The sequence below is a fragment of the Fulmarus glacialis genome, unplaced genomic scaffold, assembly GCF_000690835.1.
Source record: "Fulmarus glacialis isolate BGI_N327 unplaced genomic scaffold, ASM69083v1 scaffold23066, whole genome shotgun sequence".
Lineage (NCBI taxonomy): Eukaryota > Metazoa > Chordata > Aves > Procellariiformes > Procellariidae > Fulmarus > Fulmarus glacialis.
Window position 1 is genome coordinate 2,083 of NW_009220312.1, and position 13,352 is coordinate 15,434.

The window sequence follows — 13,352 nt, forward strand, 5'->3', positions numbered from 1 at the left end:
CACACACGTAAATAGCCTGACCGCAAAGCTACCATATCTCCGGCCAGTTGCGGTTGTAGGAATAATTATCTGATGGTTCTGCAGCTGATGGTTTTTCATTGCTTAACCTCTGTGAAAGTGCAGGCTGAGGGAATGGGAGCGTGCTCTCAATTTGGATTAATTTTTGGATGCTAACATCCAACACCAGGCACCTGTATTCCCCCCTTCACATTCTGCTGTCTTAGACACAGTTAAGAGATGTTCTTCTGTATGTGTGGGGTATAACTGATTCTCTTTCTGCCTTCAGCCCTGTTAACTAAATGATCATGACTTTTTCCTAATACTACAGCAGCAGGCGGTCTAACCAACTAAAAACTTTGTCGCTCATTTGCCTCCTATCCCTTGAGGTCCATGTCTGTGAAGTGCAAAAAGAAGAGAGACTCTAAAAGATTCATCAGCAGGGAATCGCTGATGTGCTGTGGAGAGGACTAGGAAATGGACCGTCTCTTCAGAGCTCAGTACGCATCCAGGACAGCCTCCTCTGCAGAGGAGGAAGCCATCATGCGCTCCCTGCGTGCTTCCCTGTGCCGTGAGCCGGCTCCCCGACAGTGAGCGATCACACGGGCCCTTACGAGGTTAATGCATTACGTCTTGTGCACAAGCAAGATCTAGAGCTGAGAGGGGTGCTGAAGCCTGGCCCAAGACTTCATGACATGACCCTGGCACCTGGCTGTCAGGGAACAGGGCAGTTGCTCAGGAAAATGTTGTTATCTATTATCTACAGGGCCAAGGATGTGCATCCCCATTCATTTGGGGAACAAAGGCACAGTTTTGGCCTCAGGAACGTGGACAGTCTGGAGTGGATTGTTGCTGTGCATAGATAAATAACCATCTTGTTCCTTCATTCCTTTTTTCAGCTGTGTAGTTCCTGCGCGCTCCCCTCCTTGTCTTTCCTCAGCCATGTCTGCATCCAGATCTCTGGTTTGTATTCCAGGGTCTTTATTTCTGTCTGTCTCAGTCCTGAAACTGCCCTGGAAGGCTCTTAAGTGCTTTTGTTGCTGCAGTTGACAGGAGCAAAGCCTTCCAGGCTGCATTAGTGCTGCTTCAGGCTGGCAGGCAACAGATGGAAAATAAACTAGTTCAGGAGCTCTGGGGATGGTAATGGTGCTGCAGGCAATAGAGAATAAACACAGTTAAACAGCAGAATACAGAGTATTTATCCTTGCAGCTTTAGGCTTTTACGGGGGTGGCAAGGGAAGCTGCCCCAAATGATGGGTCACAGGGGATGTGCTGCAGGCTGGCTGGCAGTGATGTGGCTTGTCTGACTTGCTATGTCTCTCTCTTCCTCTCACACCAACGTGGAGCTCTCGTGTTCTGCCTACAAGTTGTCCCTTTCCCTCAGTGCTGAGTGCTGCGGAGTGGAAATGACTGGAAGAATCTAGAGCCTTTCTGGGGCTGCTCCAAGGGAGACATTGCGTTTCAGTGGTGTTTTCCACTGGATGCTCTCCGTGTGGACTTTGCAGAGGGAGAAACTGAGGCACAGGGTGGTTGGGATTTTGCAGAAGTTTCTGGAGAAGAGCATGGGATTTGTGGGTCCCCAATGTATGGCTGAATGGGTAGGCAGTGCTCCCTGCGGAGCAAGGGGCTGAAATGCTCCATCCATTCCTGAGGCTGGAGACCTGGAGGGGAACCTGACTAGAGCAGGGCAGTTGTGCACGGTAGTGCTGGCATGGATCTCAGCACGGGTTTAAGTTTAAGTTGCTTTCTGCAGAGTTGCAAAGGCTCAGTTCATTTCCTTTGTGTTTTTGTAATGTGGATAGTCTTGTATTTGACTGCCTTCATTTCTGTCCTGGTTTCAGCTGGGATAGAGTTAATTTTCTTTCATCAGTTAGTTACAGAAATCATGATCTCCAGGTGCTCTGAATATCTGCAGGTTTAGGACTAACTATCTGGAAAAAGTTGGAAATTTTTCTGACAAAAGACTTTGAGGCCAACTCCAAGCAAATGATTCAGTTTGAATTACTCAGCCAGATGTAGTTTTAATATGCTCATGCCAACAGTTCCTGGACACCGATCCCTATTGTAAATAGCACAAAATCCTGCCAAGGGGCGTTAATCTTTCAATTTGATGGCTGTGTTTGTGTGCTGGAAAGAATGCAAATTAACTCTGAAGCTGAGGGGGGGCCAGAGTGAATTTCTGCAAGAGGTTGGAATGAAATTTCATTTGCCCCTTCTTCCCGAACTAGGAACTGGCACTGAAGTCTTTGGGAAGTGAGGGGCTGTTTCTCTTTTCTTCTCTGGACACAAACAACGATCTGTACCTCAGTCCGGAAGAGTTCAAGCCGATAGCTGAGAAGCTCACGGGTAGGTATCTGTCTACCTTTCAGAGCTCTCTCTGCACAGACCGAGCAAAAGCCAAAGATAATGCACTCAACAGTTTGTATTCATGTCTTATTTTTTTCTGGGTCCTCTTTTGGGTCTTATTTACATGAAGAGAGGCTGCTAAGCTTTACATGTTTTTGAAAAGGCTTAAGCACTAGACATCACTTTCACAAAGTAGAGTTTTTACAAAACTGAAGATCCCATTGCTGGACAAGCAAAGTACATAAGTTACTGTGTGTAGAGCTTAAAGGGGATTTGGGATGGGTGAATGCAACAAATACAGCTCAGCCCAGGCTAGGCCAAAACTATTAGTGAGTCGCAGCGTTTCATTCATACGCTCCTCTGGCTGTAGCAGTCTCTCTCAGATAGCAGTTGTGAGAGATCATGTTTGGAGACTCTATCACTGTGTGGCAAATGTCTCCTGGTGGTGCCAAGCAGGAAGAAGTGTGGTGATGATAATGTATGGGAGAGCTTACAGTACAGTTGAAATACAGACAGTTGTTTGCTTGTGCTGTAATGAATTGGCTAAAGCATGTGTTCTGATCCCTCCTAGATGAAATGAGACTGCTTAACTGAGCCATGGGGTTTAGAAAGTCGTCCGCTAAAAGGAGGGCTCCCCTTTAATTCATGCAGCCAAAGCTGGTCTCTGGGGTGGGTCTGAGTTCTGCCGCTGCGTACAGCATAGGGACAGCTGGGAAGCTCCCAGTGCTCTTGGATTTGCCAGGATAAATGTGTAATTCACAATTGCTTAAAAGGGGAAGGAGGGAAAACAGCTGCTTAAATTCCTGTCCCTTTGTCTAGGGGTTGCTCCCATCTCAGAATTTGAAGAGGAGGAGACGCCTGATCCAAGCGGGGAGACGTTGTCTGTTGTGGCTAAATTCCAGCCTTTGGTCATGGAAACGATGACGAAGAGCAAAGATGGTTTTTTGGGAGTAGGTATCATGCAGGATGTGTATGGCCAGAAATTCTGGTGTGAACACGTCCTATGGGCTGGTAACATCAGCTGGAGTAAGTGCTAGCATGTTGGGAGGGGGAGATAGTCTTGCTTGAGCCCATGGGATTTGCTTTGACGAGCAAGCTCACTGCTTTCTGCAGTGTTTCATTGTTTTCAGTGCACTCAGCAGCGCTGTGCCCCAATTAATACGCCCTTCCTGGGAAGCTTGAAGCAGACGTTAGAGATGGCTCTGCTGGAGCTAAGTCCAAAAGCAGTGGTGTTATGTGGTATGTTCCCCTCTCTCCCATTTCCTATTATTCACATAATTGAAAGTTGACAGAACTATTTGGTGGTGTTTGGGGTGGTAGGAAGAATTTAAAATGTAATATTTTTTTTTCCCCTTCTCCTACTTACATCTGCCAGCATTACTGCACGTTTGAAGAGTCCGGTCTAGGCTCTGATAGTATCTTTTGTTCACAGATTTCTCATGTCGCTCTGTCTGGGCTGAGGAATTGGACTGCCCCAGCAGCCCCTGTGAGCGTGATGCTTGCCAGACAGTTTAAAGCCTTTCTTCCTCCAAAGAATAAACTGGATCTTGGGGATCCGTGGTGGATAATTCCTAGTGAATTGAACATCTTCACTGGGTATCTTTCCAACAACAGATTTTACCCTCCACCTCCCAAGGGCAAAGAGGTGAGATATGAAGCTTAGTATCTATATACCTGAGAGGTAGTTTGTATAAATGTTCTGCCTTATAGCCCAGATGAATCACAGGAGTCCCTGGAGGGGACAAGGCTGTTGCATTATGTCTCCCTGGACTTTCTAAGGGTGCAAAAATGCAGTGTACAGTCAGGAACAGCGTCTTCTACATCGGAGGTAAAACAGAGCAGGCAAAAGCTCTGGGTGTATGTCATGGCCAAATGAGGCTGGCTTGAGTAACTTCATCTTGCTTCGTTTAAGTGGTTGGGTTTTAGGCTAGTCTTTCCCAGACAGGGAGGGGAGAGGGTTGTTCAGAAAGCACTTGTATGAACTGATCGTCCTGTGTGGAACAGTTGCCAGTGCCACCCCAGAGGTGAGTGTTTCATTGACAAGTGAAACGATGTGTATACGTAGTTTGTAAAGCCAGGCGTGTGTATCGCTCTCCCCCGGGGTGCCGGGATAGGTGTTAGTGATCACATCGTTGTTATACCTTCACAGCCTGGTGTGTTTATTGATTGCATACCCACTCTTTCAAAGTCTTAAGTAGTATTGATGGAGGCAGCCTCGTAGATCAGTTTACCGTACTCAGACATTCAACCGACTGGGATGATGGAAACTTGCAAACAATGGGAGTAGCAGAAAAAGCGTGGAAGATGGATTTATTTTTAAAAGCAATCTCTTGCTTTATCTCCTTGTTTTGTGATTAGGTAGGTCTCTGAGCTAATTTTTAAGTCATAGCAGTTCTCTTGTCTTCCTGATCTGGTGGAGAGTTACTTTGGAGCTGCAGCTGACCTGCAGTAGAGGAACCGTTCTCATTTTTGCTCTCTTACAATTCTTTCTCTAGATCATAATCCACAGGCTTTTGAGCATGTTCCACCCACGCCCCTTCGTAAAAACCCGCTTTGCTCCCCAAGGAGCTGTGGCCTGCATCCAAGCCATCAGCACCTTCTACTACACCATAGCATTCAGGTAAGGCCATGGGTCTGGGGTGTTAGAGGAGGGTTTGGGGGCACTTCTGAATTTGTTCCATATCTCAGAGGAATGGAGAAGGCTGCTGTAAGCCCGTGGCAGACAGTGCGCGTGTCATTGCATGTGCAGTCGTGTTCCCAAGCAAGACAGATGTGTCCTGGCTGGGAGGGAGGAGAAGCAGTTCGAGGAAGAGGGTGGTTCACAGCCAGCTCTTGCCCGTGTGTGATGCTTTGCTGATGCCCGAAGAGGGCACCCGTGCTCCCAGTGTCACTGAGGCCCTGGTGAGGCAGCGATTGTTGCCCAGATCCAGGACAACAGCCTTCCTCCATCATCCTTGGTTTGGAACTATCCCTGGCTGAAAGGGCAGAGTCTGATTAGCAAGGAATTGGTTAGATTTTGTTTAATCAGGGAGCAGAGTGCCTTTCCAAGGGGGAGAGTCTGGGGAATCGTTCTCTTGTTCTACTGGGAGTATTACACACAGCTTGTATTTGCCCGATGAAGCTGGAAGGGAGGCTGAAGGGGTCTTAGTCTGTTCCTGAGTTTCAAGGAATGATAATGTAATTCATCCTTCCTGGATGGACACTTTACTGCCCAGTTCCAAAAGGCATCAATACTGGAGATGATCCTGACCCAGGGGATTTGCTCCAGTCTTTTACCCTCTTCATTGTGTGACATGACAAGCTTTTTGAACTGAACCTCTGCTCCAATTTAGCTTCATAATTTTTGGTGCCTGGAGATCGCTTCTCTCTGTTGTCAGCTGCAGTGCTTGATCCATTCTCTCCTCCCAGCACTGCAGCTGATAGCTTCTTTCTCATTTCAGGATCCACGCTGAGTTCCAGCTGAACGAGCCACCAGACTTCCCCTTCTGGTTTTCCCCAGGCCAGTTCACAGGTCACATCATCCTCTCCAAGGATTCTTCCCATGTCCGAGAGTTTAAGCTCTTTGTCCCTAACAACAGGTACAGCTGGTTTTCTCTCGTCCTGGGTGCTGAACAGACTTGAGAATTGTTATAAATGAGGCGCAGTGGAACCCAGGGGCTCTGGGATCCTGTCCTGTGCAGGAGTAGGGGCTGTGCGTGGGGGCAGGCTGGTGGGCTCTTTTTTTATAAAGAGATGGGTGCGGTGACAGCTCTGTCCCTTGGGGTATGCGGGCATCCTGGCTCATGTGGGGAAGGCAGAGCTGCAGTCTGAGCTTTGGGCAGGCTAGTTCTCCTGTTTGCTTATCTGTTTTCCCCACACACCCTTCTCTGCCAGCGGTCATCACGGTCATCATGTCCTCAGTTGTCTAGACACATTTGCTCCGTGAACTGTTTCTGATGCAATTTTTCAGGAATAGCTCTGTTTATCAACAGGTCTGGGGGGCATCTGGCTTGGAAGAGGCAGGGAAGGACAAGGGCAGAGGAGGGATGGGGGAGAAGCAGGGCAGAGGTTGGTGGGGACATGGAGTTGCTGGGGTTGTGGATGGATGTCCTTGCACAACCTGGCTGCAGCTGGCACGTGCTTCAACTGGGCGTCCAAGCCTGAGCTGTCCTGTGCCAAACCACTTTAGAAGGAGGTACCTGCAGGCACATGGGAAGACACACAGGGATGGGGAGTTTAAGTTGTCCTGATATTGCCCTAGAGACAGGCATCAGCTTTTTAATTAGTATCACTGCTGCAAGCACTGCTCCCCTTGACCTGTCCCAGCAATCCCTGGCTGTGTCAGGGACTCTTGCAGATGTCAGGTACCCGTTGCAAGCTGCAGAAGGCTCCTCGGGTGTCTGTGATGGATGAGCTCATGCTTTTCAGCCTAGTCCCCAGAAAATGTGAGTGAATTGAGCTCTGCAGTTGCCTGTAAAACTGACAAATGCATCTCTACTAGTCGCTGAGGATCCCTGACCCATTTCAGCGTTTGATTCACTTACCAGTAACTGTCCCTTGGTACTTGGAGGATGGGGCGAGACAGGCAGGGTGTGGAGAGGCAACCCCTGGCAATGCCAGTGCCTGGCTCAAAGCACTGAAGTTCAGCAAAGCCTGATGCTCTTGCTTCAATGTATTTTTTGCTTGGTGTTTCACAGGTTAAGGTTTTGTGTGCATAGCTTCACACTAGCTCATTCCTGTTCTCTGGCAAGCAGCTGGAAGCGTTTCAGGGGAAAGAAGCTTCAAATCTCTTTGCCCATGACGGCTGGAGTGAAAATTCTATTATAACATTACCGTGGTGATTCAATCCCTATGGCTCTGTCAGCACATTTGTTACAGCAAGCAGACACTTACGGCTCTGCCAGCAACTCCTTACAAAAGCCTTTTGCTTCCAAAAAACACTTTTAAAAGTGCAGCAGGATCAGAATGCGCAAGTTAAGTCCTGGAAAGGAAGGGGGAGCAAAGACACCTCTCTCTTCCTTACTTTGACAGTACTAAAAGGTGTGAGCGCATTTGCCTAGAGTGTTGGGTGGGTGCCTGGGCCCTGATCCAGCAGGGATCTAGTGTTGCTGGTCTTGCGCAGGGAACATGATCTCCAAGGAGCCAGAAGCTCCGGGCTTCAGTGCTGACCCTGCAAGAAGAGCATTGGATGTTCTCATTTGTTTGGGGTTTCCCGTACACAGCTTTATCCTTGGATGACTCTGAATGTATCGGGTTCACCTTGCAGGTCTCTGAACGTTGATATGGAGTGGCTGTATGGGGCGAGTGAAAGCAGCAACATGGAAGTGGATATCGGTTACCTGCCGCAGGTCTGTAGTCACTCTCAGTCCTCCGTGTGAGTGCAGCATCTCAGCAGGGATTTATGCTGCCATGCCCCTAAGCTGTATAAGCTCACTTATCCCTGTTCTTTAGAGCTTTCTCTTGAACATTTCAATATAACAGTATAATCTCTGTTGATCTGTGTATGTCCTCTGCAGCTGTGTGGCTCCCTATTGCCAGTTCTTGTGATATTTTATTTTTTCCCTCTGTATGGGTTGAATCCTAAGCTCCTGGAGTCATGAGACTTTTTCCATTTTTAAAAAGTTCTCTGACAGGCGGGGGGGCAAGATTAGGAGCTGAACCCAGGCCCTGAGCCCAGAGGGGTGTATGAACAACAGTGTGTCTGAATTTAGAAACTGCATGAGGTTATTCCTCTATTTTGTGGTAATCCCAGCTCCTGGGACAAAAAACGTAAGTCAGGATTTTGAATGCTTGAATTTAACAGTCCCATTTTCTCCTAAACCAGATCCATGTTTCTTTTTAATTGCCAAAAGTCAGGAAAAGAGACTCGCAAAATAATTTCAGATGTACCAGAACACTGAACAGCTTTCCCAGTTGCACCCTCTTGTGGCTAGCCACGGGCTGAGTAAGGGCTGTGCTGGTGATATGAGCAAGAGCTTCAAACCAGCCCTGCAGGTCCCAATGGTTTTAAGGATCCGGTGTCCCACAGTCAAAAATCTCCACTGGGAAGAAGGGAATATGGAGTGAACAGGTCTCATGCATTGCCAATCTAGCGAACACAGTCAGACAATAACTGAAGGAAATGAAGTTGCTTTCCTGCTATTCCCCAATAAAACACATCTGCCAGTGGTAAAGTGCAGCTCCAGGAGACAACAGATCAAGACCTTCAGTAGAAGCTGCACACTCTTATTTTGCACCTTTAGCCTGTCCTGGAGTACAGAAAAACCAGGAGTGGGATGTCTGCAATGTCCAACTCAGCCTGTTTTCCTGCAGATGGAACTGGAATCGACAGGGCCTTCAATCCCCTCTGTGATCCATGATGAGAACGGAAATGTGATTGACAGCAGGGATCCTTCAGGGGAGCCCATTCAGTTTGTGTTCGAAGAGATAACCTGGCAGCAGGAAATCCCCTGGGAAGAGGCAGCCCAGAAGCTGGAAGTGGCCATGTATCCATTTAAGAAGGTGAGGAAGGGGCCAGGCTCTTCCTTGGCACCTTTATTTGGGGCAGGTCATCTTCACTGAGATGTCCAGTCACCTTGAGGACCAGCAGAAACCAGAGGCCACAACCTGATCATTCAGAGTAGTGTGAGGGTCTCCCAGCTCAGTGTGTGTCTCCCAGGCACTGCATGTGTGGCTTGATGGACTTCCAGTTTCCAGATGACGGAGTACATCATCTCTGAAAGGCCATTTGGGGTCGCACAGCAGCACAGGCAGGAGCAAAGCCTAGATGTCATGTGTCCCAGGCTTGTATTGCAAATGTAGGCTCAGCCTTCCTTCCTCTTATCAGTAGCTGCCGACGCAATTTCTGAGTGAAGCAGGTAATCGCGCTGCTTACAAATGGTTTTCCTTTGGCATTACTTTTGCAACGTTCAGCTACCTTTGGACCAAGCTTTCCTTATCAGCAGAAAACACACAATCCGCCTGTGCCTCTGCATTCCGCAGTGAGACACAAATTTATAGCATTGGGTGACCCAAACTATATAACATGCCAGGAGCCTGTGGAGCAGATGGCTGCTGCCTGTCACTGCTTCCTTGGCTGAAGGGACACATTTCAATGGCTGTCTCCTTGTGCCTGAGCTTACAAATGTCCCTTTGAGCTGCCAAGATGTTAATAAAGTTCCCTTCATGTGAGCGACTGGAGTAGTCTCTGTGCGGGGTCCCTCAGAGCCAGTTTTTAAGCCGTTTCAGTGTGGTTTTGTAATAAATATCTCAAGGCCAGATTTCCCAGGCTGCTGAGGTGTGTTTGCAGACAGCCTGCCCGCAGTTGTGCAGATGCTCTCTGCAGCGTGTAAAGATGGGGCTCTGCTGGTGCCAGTAACAGCCCACAGGCTGTGAGGGGCTTGCTACAGTCTCACCGGGAGATGAAGTTGTCCCTGGGGAGAGCACCACAGTTGTCATTTGCTTTAATCTGCAGGATCTACTGCAGATTAAAAACTCTGTGTGTCACCTGTGGGATGTGGCAGGTCTGGTTCCTTCAGACCCTGCTTGTATTTGAGATGGGCTGTTCTGTGTCTATTTCTCAAGCTGTCTTTCTGCCTCCAGGTCTCCTATCTTCCCTTCACACAAGCTTTTGAGAGAGCAAAAGCAGAAAAGAAGCTGGTGCACTCGATCCTGCTGTGGGGTGCCCTGGACGACCAGTCCTGCTGAGGTGAGGACATTCCCAGCGTGGCCGGAGGAATGATGCCTCGTTCAGGGTCTGAGAAGAGCTGGGGGTCGGGGAGCTGGTCACGAGCCAGTGGTAAATGTTGTGTTACTCATTTTAGCACTGAAGATGCTGAATAGAAAAGGGCTGGAAGTGGGGAATTACGGATCAGAGTTTAGGTCCCCAGTGGCAGGATCAGATCTATTTAAGACAAGCCCTAGACCAACTCGCTAATTCAAGTGGCTTTGTCGAGGTGGAGGTATGGGTCTGGTTTTTCTCTTTTCTCTTCCCCTCTCAGTCTGCTTGGGTAGAGGCAGCATCTGCAGGGTGAAAGGGACACTGCTCTCTGCTTTGTCCCTGGCACCTGCACAGGAGAAGCCAGAGCCTGATGTGGGCTTGGGGTTGTCCTGATGTGTAGCTGTTTCCGCCCCCCCACGCCTAAGAACTTGCATGCCACATTGAGCAGGAGTGATGGGTGGGAGAGGGGCAGATATCTTTAGTCCTGTCTGCCCTTAAAAGCTGTCCAGCATTGTATGGGCTCTGCTCAGCATGAACAGCAAGAGGCACTCAGGGTGGATCCGCCGGACCTGATCCTTTTGTAAATGCACCACACCAGTCAGCCTCCATGGCAAGCTTGTCCTGGTCCTTCTGTGGCCTTGCAAGTGGCTGGGGTCTGCTCTGGTGAGTCTTCTCTGCCAGCAGCACACATGGGAAACAATAAGCTGTGGAAAACTGCTAGCAAAGGAGAAAAAAGACAATGGGCTGGGCCGGGGGGAGCCCAAGCCAGCTGCCCCAGCAACCAGAGTAGTGGCATCGCGGTGACATCCAACATGGCAACAGTCAGCTCAGGAAACACGGCAAACCACTGTCTGCCTCTCTTCCTATGCCAGGTTCGGGGCGAACTCTCCGGGAGACTGTCCTGGAAAGTTCGCCCATTCTAGCTTCATTAGCAGCTGGTCGCTGGTGAAGGAGCTGGAAGAGCTGCAGGTGAGTGTCGCAGCCACATCTGCCTTCTTTGAATTCGGTGCTGGTGAACGCAGATGGTGCTTGGCAGGAGCGGGGAGCTCACACCTGTGCCAGTGGGGGATTTCGGTTCCAAGCCCTCCGTGTCCTAGCGATGGCAAGGGCCAAGCAAACACCAGATGGAGGCAGACTAAGAAAATGGCACAATGACCCCCTTCGCTCTGTCGTGGTGCCAATTTTAAAAGCTAAACCAGATGCTTCACTGTGAGATAGCCCTGCCCAAGGCCGTTTGTGCCATCAACAAACTGACTTCTCTGTAACCCAGGGAGCAACGAAATACTGTCTGAACCCTGAGTCTTCTGATTGCACTTTTCCCCACCTATGAGCCTGTCTCTGGGCCTGGAGCTGGAGAGTCTGGAAAAAGCTGGGATCAGGCTGTTGGTGTGCCTGGGAACTGCTAGTGATGGGGTGATTTTGTTGTTTGGGGAGAAAATCTACAGCTGAAATGTGAGAGAGAGACTGACTGAAAGGGAATAGTAAAGCAGATCATAAGAATGGAACCAGTTACCACCATGCTGCAAAGCAGCTCTTCAGTCCCTCCCTTCCTCCTATGTTCGGTGTACTCCTCCTGCGCCGCTCTGCTAGTTTTGGTGTGTGCAAACATGTTTTTTTGTGGTCTCCTTACAGACCAACAGAGAGAATGAGTTCTACAGCAAGCTGGCTGACCTGCACCTGGAGAAATACAACTTCCCCGTGGAGATGATCATCTGCCTCCCCAATGGCACGGTGGTATGTTCGTTACACTGCCGCTGGGCTTGGCTCTTCCCATTAGAACATGTTCTCTTTAGGGTCATCTGCAGACCCTGAAGCGGGTGTCCACTCCCCCCCAGGCCATTCCCTGGCCCCTCGAGCCTTTGTGAGGCTGTATTCCCTCACAGTGCTGCGGCAGAGAGACAGCAGCTCTACCAAGAAATCTGAAACAAATGTCTTTCTGTTCAGAGACAGAACAACAGCAGCTCTGGGCGGGGCGGGGGAACAGTCAGACTTGAACCAAATGTCTGCCTGTGACTCCTCATTGTCCCTGGTTGGAGTGAGTGACCTTTGGGAAGCCATCGTACCTTGTTTCCTGCACCCATTGTCCCTTGTGCTCATGCTTTGGAGAAAATCTCTCCTTATCAGCACCTTCTAGCACATTTATCTTTCTCTTCATTCCACAAATTTGTCACAGCAGATCAGCCATTAGCAAGTCCACACGCTTCGGCTCTGCTGTGCTCCCCAACAGCCCCCCCGCCTTGGATTTGAAGAACGACGACAGTTCCTGACACTCGACAGGAACGGCGCTTTGCTGTGTGTCAGCTGTCTGTAGTGGAGGATCCTGCCAGGGCTAATCTGATTGTGCCCTACACTTGCCAGATATTAGCTAGTAACGCGTGCGGTGACTCCTTGCTGTCTCTTCAGTGGCTTCCCTCCAGATGAGGCTGTGGGCTGGTGGGTGGCTTCAGCTCAGTGAGTAACAGCCTGTCGAGGTTGCTGCAGTCCATGGCCACATGTCCTCCTTTCCCACCTCTACGGGGGAGCAGAAAGCACAGAGGCATTTGAAGCTCAGGTGCTGGTTTTGCAGCTGTGCTGGGCTGAGAGCACGCACCCCAGCAGGCAGCATGGTCGAGCTGCCGTCTCCCCAGCCCTTGCTCAGAGCTAGGTTGTATGCCTGCGTGATTTTTCCCTGATCGCCTTTATCTTCTTCTTAACCTAAGTGAGGGATCAGCACTCTTGGGGGAAGAAACAGACTGTTGTCTTTCACATATCTTTCTCTGACTGTAAAATGCAAACCTGAATGCTGGATGCTGAATTAGCATTTGCAAAGTATTAGAGATTCTTTAAGAGTTGTTACAGTCTTGTCACCTATGTCCTGGCTAGAGGCCAAGACAGTGGTTGGAGAATTGTTCTGGCCTCTCAAGTCTCTCCTCATCTGTTTTCTTGCCCAGGTTCACCATATCAATGCCAATTACTTCCTGGACATTACTTCTATGAAGCCTGAAGATGTTGAAAGTAGCATCTTTAGTTTCTCAACCAATTTTGAAGACCCTTCTACTGCAACTTACCTCCAGTTCCTGAAGGAAGGACTGCAAAGAGCAAAACCGTACCTGCAGACCTAAAAACAAAGGCACCTGAATGCCCCACAGAGATGGCCAAAGACTTCAGAGATCTATTTTGATTACAGCAATTCTTCCTCACGTTCATGGCAGACGCTGATGTTAAGATGCAGAGAGTCCCAGGACTGGGGCTTTGCTCTGGATCTTGGTTTGAGGCTAAGTCTCAAGTGATACCAGTTTACATAACCTGCCCTTTTGAGTTCAGGCAAATTTTTACGGGAGTGAAAATACTT

At 49.2% G+C, this 13,352-nt stretch overlaps 1 protein-coding gene across 1 annotated transcript; it reads left to right on the top strand.

The window, feature by feature from the left end:
- Window positions 1-2,225: 2,225 nt before the first annotated feature.
- Window positions 2,226-13,122, top strand: SEPN1 (selenoprotein N, 1; the record flags this gene model as incomplete). Its single annotated transcript, XM_009580728.1, is given in 12 exon segments — window positions 2,226-2,343; window positions 3,163-3,293; window positions 3,776-3,988; window positions 4,839-4,963; window positions 5,784-5,921; window positions 7,589-7,670; window positions 8,635-8,823; window positions 9,904-10,009; window positions 10,894-10,938; window positions 10,941-10,990; window positions 11,654-11,755; window positions 12,952-13,122. Coding segments are annotated over 12 exon segments (1,470 nt in total), but the record flags the coding sequence as incomplete, so codon positions are not given.
- Window positions 13,123-13,352: the final 230 nt, after the last annotated feature.